This window comes from Nematostella vectensis, chromosome 9 (assembly GCF_932526225.1).
Source record: "Nematostella vectensis chromosome 9, jaNemVect1.1, whole genome shotgun sequence".
In the NCBI taxonomy this organism is placed as follows: domain Eukaryota; kingdom Metazoa; phylum Cnidaria; class Anthozoa; order Actiniaria; family Edwardsiidae; genus Nematostella; species Nematostella vectensis.
Window position 1 is genome coordinate 3157813 of NC_064042.1, and position 9391 is coordinate 3167203.

Here is a 9391-nt window from a genome sequence, read left to right on the forward strand (position 1 = left end):
CCAGCGAGCCTCCGGTTTTTCCGCAGACGGAGTAAAAAGGAAGAACAGATGATATTGAACGTAATTTATTAGCTATATACAAAATATACAATATTTTCAAAATTAAATTTCGAAAGATAAGCAAAGGTTCGCCAGCGATGTATTATCAATGTCACGCGCAAAGGATCCTAGCTCAGCTAAGGACTGCTACCTTTACGCCGGCCAGTTCATAGCTCAATTGCGAATCATCTAGCGGGCGTGGACTCGTCTCGTCACTGAAGCCGTTGAAACTCACAAACCGCCTGATGTAACAGCCAACACTTCGCAGGGTCTTGAACTCTAGAAGAACGGCCTTCCCGTCAGGATGTCTAAATCCATTCTGATCGCGATTATGCGAATCAAACAACAACCAGGTTTGAGATGTCTTAAATAAAGCGATTGTATAAAGTAGATATCTAACAATGAACATGTCATATTCGTTTAGAGAATCTACACTACTCTCAAAGCCTGGTAGTGGGTTGTTCTTGTCTGTGCCATCGTTCATAATGTCACCACACATTACATCACTTCTCTTTAAGTGGAAGTGCCGACCCCGTAGTTTGATATCTAGCTCTATCTCATCAATGTGGAGAAAGGCGGTTTTAGGGCGATTCATTTTCTCTTGAGTCTCCCTGTGTTTTCTGTCCCCGGTGAAGATTATATCATCCATATCTGCAGGCGTCCAGAGCAATGGACTTTTGCTAGTCGCTCTGAGGATTGCGCAGAGAGCAATAGAACAACACTGTACTCCTGGGATGATAAGTCTTCCGTCCCCTTGGTGCATATTTGCCTTGACGAGAAGACGCGAGCTGCTCTTGCTATCACGTGAATCGTAACTATGAACAGAAATACACAAAAAAAAACACATCTAGTTTACCACCTTTGAACAATTTAGCATCTTCTTTATATACCCCTAGCCCCCCCCCCCTCCCCACTTAACCAATTTAACCTTTATAGCGCAAGAAGTTCCAAAACGGCAATACAGGATGAAAGAGCAACATTTCAAAGACAACCTCCACCCGTCTTCCACCGATCAATTTTCCGTTACTTTCTTAGCATTTTCAACTTGCTTAGCCTCTTACCTACTATTTGATCTTGCGCCATCTTGTACCATACCATTCGTCTGGTATGATTCTCTGTGGTTTTCTCTCCCTATGCTGTTTCCCTTTTGGGTCGCTGTGTCGTATGAACTCCTCTTGGTGGTGGAAGGCGTGGAAGGTCTACCCATTACTCCACAGGCGTGGCCCTTTCTGGGGTAATCAACTCCATGATTGTTCAGATGCTTTCCTTTTTTGGTTGATCCTAGAGAACGATATGATTAAACTACCTTCTCGTAAGACAACTTAACTAACGATATGTAAGGAATGACTTACTTTTTTCTGCTTCGATCTTACTCTGACTGTGATGTTTCGTCACATGCGCGTCATCGCGCGACTCTACACGAGGCTCCTTCTTCGATGCATCTTCTTGTCCTTTTGGAGTAACTGGCTTCTTGACGGACACGCTTTCCTTGCTCTTTTGTTTTTTGCTCTCTCGGAGATTGATTTTAGCTCCTTGCACAGACAATTGTTCAGCCTCTACGTCCATTTTGTTTGCCGTCTTTCTCGACTTGTTCTGCTTTGTCTGCACGTTGAGCTTATTACTCCCCTTGAGCTTTCCTTCTTGTGCATCGGTAATACTTGCGGCAAGTTCGGAAGCTGTCTTATGAGGAGTCATCTCTTCAGCCTGATGGCCGATTTCATCACGTCTCACGTCTGATGACTCTGTCACGGGGTAGTGCTTAGGAGGTACAACGTCTTGTTCGACTATAGCTTCTGTCTTTAATTTATAAAGGATGGATTCCTTTCCTATTACCGATAATTCCTGATCGTTTTCTTCCTGTGGGCAGTCATTTTTGTCTTTCCGTGATCTGCGTTTAGATGTTTTCGGTCTTTGGTTTTTGCGCTTCGCCTTCTTCTTCTGTGCTTGGGCGCATTTATGAAGGAGCTGCTGGTTTTCTTTGCTAGTGTCCCCATCATTAGTAGACATCGGAGTTGTGCGATCCGAGGGAAGCTCCCGATCAACGCCTTCATTAGGAGTATGCACAACACCTGCATCAGTTGCTAGGTTAGCATCGTTGTCATTCTTTGATACTCGATCATCTCCGCCCCTGATCTCCAGCTGTGGTTCTTCTACACTTGATGAATCTTCGTCTTTTTTGAGATACATTCGTGTTGCGTCCCTGTGGATTATTTGTGTTTGTTCCACATATATGAATGTCGAAGCCAATTGTTTGCCACCATCTACTGAACAATATTCATGTGGCTCACCTTCTTCTTCAAGGTGAGCTGTCTCAGACTCAGCCACTGGATCAGGGTCTGTTGTCATAGTTGTAACACCGTCAGTGCTACCTTTGGGTAACGTTTCTGACTTTAAGCACTGAGGCTCTTCTTCACAAGATTCATGCTGCTTTAGCACAGTGTCTTCGTCTTGACTTTTCTTTCCCAGCGAAGCCGACTTAGACTCATACACTGGATCAGGAACTGGTGTATTGGGTAAACCTCCTGCAAAGTCTGTAGCCAGAGTAGTAACACCGTCTGTGTAACCTTCGGATAACGTCTCTGTGATTCGACACTGAGGCTTTTCTAAACAACATCCATGTTGCTTTAGATCAATATCTTCGCTTTGACTTTCCTCTCCCAACGAAGCTGACTTGGACACAGACACTGGATCAGGGACTGATGTATTCGGTAAAACCAAGTCGAGTACCTCAAGATGTACTTGCACACTGGTAGCACGGATTTTGTTTGCATCGAGGCAATCCTGATGCTCATCCTGTGACAGCTGGATGGCAGACGATGGAAGCGCTGCCATATGCTCTGGCGCTGTGGCAAAGTCATCGATTAGATGAGTTTTCCGTGATCCACGAATGCCAGGAAGGTAGGGCTCCATGAAACCCGAAGGTAATTCAACAACCATTTGTCTCAACAGCGAGAACATCTCTTCAATCGCCATGATGCAAGCTTGGTCTTGTTTTGTCTCCTCGTCCTGAGCTTCCTCCTTCACGAAACCAAATACAGACACTGATAGAGGGCGGGCTGTTGTATCCATGAAACCCATGCCAATTCCCTCAAGGTCTATTTGCAGTGTGGATACACTGACTGTGTTAGCCTTAAGGTGCTCAGACATCTCTGCCACCATCCACTCATGCTCATCATGTGACACCTGGCTGACAGAAGATAGGAGAGTAGACATGTTGTCTGGATTTGTTGCGCAGTAATCCATCAGATGAACCTTGACGCGATGTCGAATGATTGCATGTCTACCATGCATGGTAACAAGCACAGGTCTTTTAGCTGATGACGGAGGCTCCATTTGCTCAAGCTCTAAGCTGAGGGGTCTCATCAGCGTATTCAGAAACTCGGCGAGTGAGGGATGGAGTGTGACCTGACGCCCCTGGCGCGATGCACAAGCGGCAAGTCTCTCGAGGCTTTGTGTGTCCCATGATGCACGCAGGTCAAAAGGGCGGAGCTCCTTGAGTCCTGTAGAGGATGCAGTCACAATCGACTTTACGGGCGAGGACGGCTGGACGTTTACCTCGGTGGTTACGATAGCATCATTCTCTTGGCGGTCTGTCGACGCAATAGAGGAACAAGCACCAGTCTTCTCTTGGAAATGGTGCACCTCGGTGATGCTGGCAAGACGGCATTCCTTTGAAAGATAAGAACAATAGAAACAATTGTGAATACGTTTTAAATATATCGTGGCATTTGTGTGATGTAAACATAGGAAATGGTTTGTTTAGCGCACCTAATCCGAAGACTAAAAGTGTTCGATTGGTTGCACTTAAATACAACAGATTTTATGGAAACTTGAAAAGATGAAAATATACGAGTAAAACTTTTTGAATCCATACTTATGGCGATGCTAGTCCGCCGTGTTTGTGTAAGGGTGTGGTATTTCTTAAATTTTACCAACTAAATAAATACTCACCTCAACACTTTGAGTTTTCCATGATCCACAAATGTGCGGAAGGTAAGGCTCCTTGAGACCGAAAGGCAATTCCGTCACCATCTGTCTTACTGGCGAGGACGGCTTGAACATGTCTTCAATCGCCATGATGCAAGCTTGGTCTTGTTTTGTCTCCTCGTCCTGAGCTTCCTCCTTCACGCAACCAAATACAGACACTGATAGAGGACGGGCTGCTCTATCCATGAAACCCATGCCAAATCCTTCAAGGCCTAGTTGCAGAGTTGTAACTCTGATTGTGTTAGCTTTAAGGTGCTCAGATATCTCTGCCGCCATCCACTCATGCTCATTATGTGACACCTGGCTGAGGGAAGATAGGATCGCTGACATGTGGTCTTGTTCTGTTGCGCAGTAATCCATCAGATGAACCTTAACGCGACGTCGAATGGTCGCGTATCTTCCATTAAAGCTAACCAACACAGATCGTTTAGCTGACGATGACAGAGGCTCAATTAGCTCATACTCTAAACTTAGAGGTCTCATCAACCTGGTCAAAGACTCGGCAAGTGAGGGATGGAGTCTGACCTGACGCCCCTGGCGCGATGCACAAGCTGCAAGTCTCTCGAGGCTTTGTGTGTCCCATGATACACTCAGATCAAAAGGGCGGAGCTCCTTGAGTCCTATAGAGGATGCAGTCACAATCGACTTTACGGATGAGGACGGCTGGACGTTCACCTCGGTGGTTACGAGAGCATCGCTCTCTCGGCGATCTGTCGACGCAATAGATGGACAAGCACCAGTCTTCTCTTGGAACTGGTGCACCTCTGTGATGCTGGCAAGACGGCCTCCCTGATAAAGGTACGAGCAATAAACGCAACTGTGAATACGTTTTAAACCGCTTTCGTGGCATCGTTTGTTTGATGTAAAAATAATTAATAGTTTATTTAGCGCTCCTAGTCCAAAGACTTATAATGTTCGATTAGTTACTATAAATTCCAACAGGCTTTAGCGGAAACATGATAACATGAAAATATTCGAGTATAACTGTTTGAATCTATACTAATGGAGATGCTATTTTGTCCGCCGTGTTTGTTTATGGATGTGGTATTCAATCTTCCCAATTAAATAAACACTTACCTCAACACTTTGAGTTTTCAATGATCCACAAATGTGAGGACGGTAAGGCTTCTTGAAACCGGAAAGTAATTCCGTCACCATCTGTTTCACTCGCGAGGACGGCTTGAACATTTCTTCAATCGCCATGATGCAAGCTTGGTCTTGTTTAGTCTCGACCTGAGCTTCCCCCTCCAAGCATCCAAATACAGACACTGATAGAGGGCGGGCTGTTGTATCAATGAAACCCATGCCAATTCCCTCAAGGCCTAGTTGCAGAGTGGTTACACTGACTGTGTTAGCTTTAAGGTGCTCAGACATCTCTGCCACCATCCACTCATGCTCATCATGTGACACCTGGCTGACAGAAGATAGGAGAGTAGACATGTTGTCTGGATTTGTTGCGCAGTAATCCATCAGATGAACCTTGACGCAACGTCGAATGATTGCATGTCTACCATGCATGGTAACAAGCACAGGTCTTTTAGCTGATGACCGAGGCTCAATTAGCTCAAACTTTAAGCTGAGGGGTCTCATCAGCGTATTTAGAAACTCGGCGAGTAGGGGATGGAGTGTGACCTGACGCCCCTGGCGCGATGCACAAGCGGCAAGTCTCTCGAGGCTTTGTGTGTCCCATGATGCACTCAGATCAAAAGGGCGGAGCTCCTTGAGTCCTGCAGAGGATGCAGTCACAATCGACTTTACGGATGAGGACGGCTGGACGTTCACCTCGGTGGTTACGATAGCATCACTCTCTTGGCGGTCTGTCGACGCAATAGATGGACAAGCGCTAGTCTTCTCTTGGAAATGGTGCACCTCGGTGATGCTGGCAAGACGGCATTCCTTTGAAAGATAAGAACAATAAAAAAATTGTGAATACGTTTTAAATATATCGTGGCATTTGTGTGATGTAAACATAGGAAATGGTTTGTTTAGCGCACCTAATCCGAAGACTAAAAGTGTTCGATTGGTTGCACTTAAATCCAACAGATTTTATGGAAACTCGAAAAGATGAAAATATACGAGTAAAACGTTTTTAATCCTTACTTATGGCGATGCTAGTCCGTCGTGTTTGTGTAAGGGTGTGGTATTTCTTAAATTTTACCAATTAAATAAATACTCACCTCAATACTTTGAGTTTTCAATGATCCACAAATGTGAGGACGGTAAGGCTTCTTGAAACCGGAAAGCAATTCCGTCACCATCTGTTTCACTCGCGAGGACGGCTTGAACATTTCTTCAATCGCCATGATGCAAGCTTGGTCTTGTTTAGTCTCGACCTGAGCTTCCCCCTCCAAGCATCCAAATACAGACACTGAAAGAGGGCGGGCTGTTGTATCAATGAAGCCCATGCCAATTCCCTCAAGGCCTAGTTGCAGAGTGGTTACACTGACTGTGTTAGCTTTAAGGTGCTCAGACATCTCTGCCACCATCCACTCATGCTCATCATGTGACACCTGGCTGACAGAAGATAGGAGGGTAGACATGTTGTCTGGTTCTGTTGCGCAGTAATCCATCAGATGAACCTTGACGCGATGTCGAATGATTGCATGTCTACCATGCATGGTAACAAGCACAGGTCTTGTAGCTGATGACGGAGGCTCCATTTGCTCAAGCTCTAAGCTGAGGGGTCTCATTAGCGTATTCAGAAACTCGGCGAGTAGGGGATGGGGTGTGACCTGACGCCCCTGGCGCGATGCACAAGCTGCTAGGCTCTCGAGGTTTTGTGTGTCCCATGATGCACGCAGATCAAAAGGGCGGAGCTCCTTGAGTCCTGTAGAGGATGCAGTCACAATCGACTTTACGGATGAGGACGGCTGGACGTTCACCTCGGTGGTTACGAGAGCATCACTCTCTCGGCGGTCTGTTGACGCAATAGATGGACAAGCGCTAGTCTCCTCTTGGATCTGGTGCACCTCTGTGATGCTGGCAAGACGGCATCCCTATGAAAGAAGAGAACAATAAACGCAACTGTGAATAGTGTAGGGGTAAGTATACACGTTTTAGGTCCATACAAATGGTCTAATGGTATACAACACAATAAATACAGATGCCGGAAGCAGCCCTAAAATCCATCAGCTTTTCATGGAAATAGAATGTTATAAAAATAGTCAAGTATAACAATACACATGGAGATGCTGTTCTGCCCGTCGTGTTGGTGTAGGGGTGTGGTTCTTAGATTTTCCTACTTTAATAAACGCTCACCTGGAGTGATTTGACCTTCGACTGGATATGCATCTTCATGACGAAGTTAACAACGAAGCATATAAGAGCGGCGAAGGTAACCGCTGACACCAGGTACAGGATATCCCCCAGCACGACGGTGGGAGCGGGACACTCAAAGACAACGATTGCTTGCCTTGGAGCAGCCACGGGAAAGACTACAACTAAAGAGACAAAGAAAAAGAACCATTTATATAGTCTGGCGTAAAATGATAAATGCATTTATCATATGAGTAGGTATTTATTTATCATTTTAGTAAGGCTTTATCGTTCGATGGCTAAATGTTTTAAAATAATTGAGTGTATAATCATTATTGCACTTACTTGGCATCAGCAGTCGTGGCTTGATGAAGATCTTAAGCAGGTTCCGGGGGTGAAGCTCTGAGTACACTTGCTTGTAGCTGGGCAGCAAAAGCTCCCAAGAACGGGCTACAAATTCGAGAAAACAGTGAAGCATCATCTCTATAAGTGATTATAAAGATTATAACAATAAAAAAAAGCCAAATAATAGCACGCATAGTACGTCTGTTAGGAAATATTCCTGGAATATACAAAGATTCATGGATGTACTTAAGCCCCTACCCCCAAAAAATCAATAAATTGTGCTCTAGCTCCGTTTACATGTTATCGATAAATTAAGTCAACCACATACCTTGGTGAATAACCAACTCTCGACATTGTGAAGACTTCTCCGCTTGCACAAGGTCGGCTGTATAACAAAAATAAAACGCCCTTATACATAAGAAGCTGATAAAATTAAATTCAGAAACGAACTGTATTTAGAAAAATACAAACAAAACATTTGTTAATTTGTAGCAGATATTTGTGAACAAAGTTATTATCATTTTTAACTATTACTATTTTGTTGCATTCCTATAACACCCGAAAAGGCGGGACTCACCGGAATCATCTTCGACGGCGTCTTGTACCGCGACGGGTACTTCTTCTTTGGTCTCTTCTCCTTGACCATCACTCTAGAAAATCACAACAAAACAAATAATAAGCCGAAGGAAATAAAAGTGTTAAAGAAACACCATGCTGTACACTGACAGTAACACGCCACCGCACGCACTTCTTCTCACAAAACGACGCTACGTACCTCGGCACTCGATTTACTTCTGCAATAGCAGAACGCTGCGGCTCCTGCTGTGCAGACTGCTAGTCCGGTGAGGACGGGGTGGTCCTTAAAAAACTCTATCATTTTGAAAACTTGGTACGCTCCATGAATACTTGTTTATCGTTTCGCTTCATGAACGTTTTGATCAGTTTGGGGGAATGCTGATTATGACGTCAAACAATACGTAATCATCCTCGAGCTCTCACCAGAATTACTCAATTACAGGATTTCATTTAGAAATAACATAAATAAAACATATCAAAAAAAATTCCAAACCGAGTAGTTTCTTAAGTGCAGTCACACTGTATAACATTACACCAGAGTCTGTTTTGAATTATCGACAATTTAATTTCCAGGAATCTTTTTGTTTCTAGCGCGAGCTTCGCCGAATATGAAGGGGACGCGCGCGCAAGCTAGACAATATTGCATTACCTGTAGAAATCATACGGTACGCGGTAACGTTAGAAAAAAAGACAGTTATTGCGCATATAGAACTTCGTTAGTATTCAATTGAGTTACAAAGCAGTTTAAATAATCACCTCCGATGCGTGCCCACGTGCGAATATATGCGCGTAGAGGCACACCGTACGCAAGAGCTGGCGCATCCCCGGGGACCCAGGGCGTCGCGGAGATCGGGCACACAGGGAGCGCGGTGCGAGAAAGAAAGTTTCTTTCTCGCGCCGCGCTCCCTGTGTGCCCGATCTCCGCGACGCCCTGGGTCCCCGAGGATGGAGCTGGCGCTAACATAAAATGCGTCCATGAGGGTGGGGGAAGGGAATTAAAAACCTCTCGACTGTGAAAATGCACATCCGCCTCCGTCCAGTGAGATATAATTGACTGGCAAACAAATATAACGTTGGCCAAAGCGTCCACGATATACAGGTTTTCCGTTAAGTTTTGTAATGTGGATAAGATGAAGAGATTATTTCGGTTACAACGTCCCGTGCTTGTAGTTGATCAGCCCGCAATGTC

The 9391-nt window shown here is 44.9% G+C and overlaps 1 protein-coding gene across 1 annotated transcript; it reads right to left on the reverse strand.

Annotated features, from left to right (window-relative positions):
• Positions 1-49: 49 nt before the first annotated feature.
• Positions 50-7762, reverse strand: LOC116621551. Its single transcript, XM_048732366.1, has 8 exons — positions 7627-7762; positions 7285-7466; positions 6204-7022; positions 5104-5922; positions 3991-4815; positions 1392-3708; positions 1101-1320; positions 50-854 (listed from the first exon to the last, which is right to left on the reverse strand). The coding sequence occupies exons 1-8, from the start codon at positions 7760-7762 to the stop codon at positions 173-175; spliced, it is 6000 nt and encodes a 1999-aa protein (XP_048588323.1). The 3' UTR covers positions 50-172.
• Between the last annotated feature and the right edge of the window lie 1629 nt (positions 7763-9391).

Bases quoted from the DNA above. Each gene is read 5' to 3' on its own strand.
- LOC116621551 (XM_048732366.1), bottom strand. From the start codon at position 7,762: ATGATGCTTCACTGTTTTCTCGAATTTGTAGCCCGTTCTTGGGAGCTT. The intron at 7,467-7,626 runs GTAAGTGCAATA...TTGTCTCTTTAG, and splicing joins GCCACGACTGCTGATGCCAA to TTGTAGTCTTTCCCGTGGCT. The intron at 4,816-5,103 runs GTAAGTGTTTAT...TACCTTTATCAG, and splicing joins TGAAAACTCAAAGTGTTGAG to GGAGGCCGTCTTGCCAGCAT.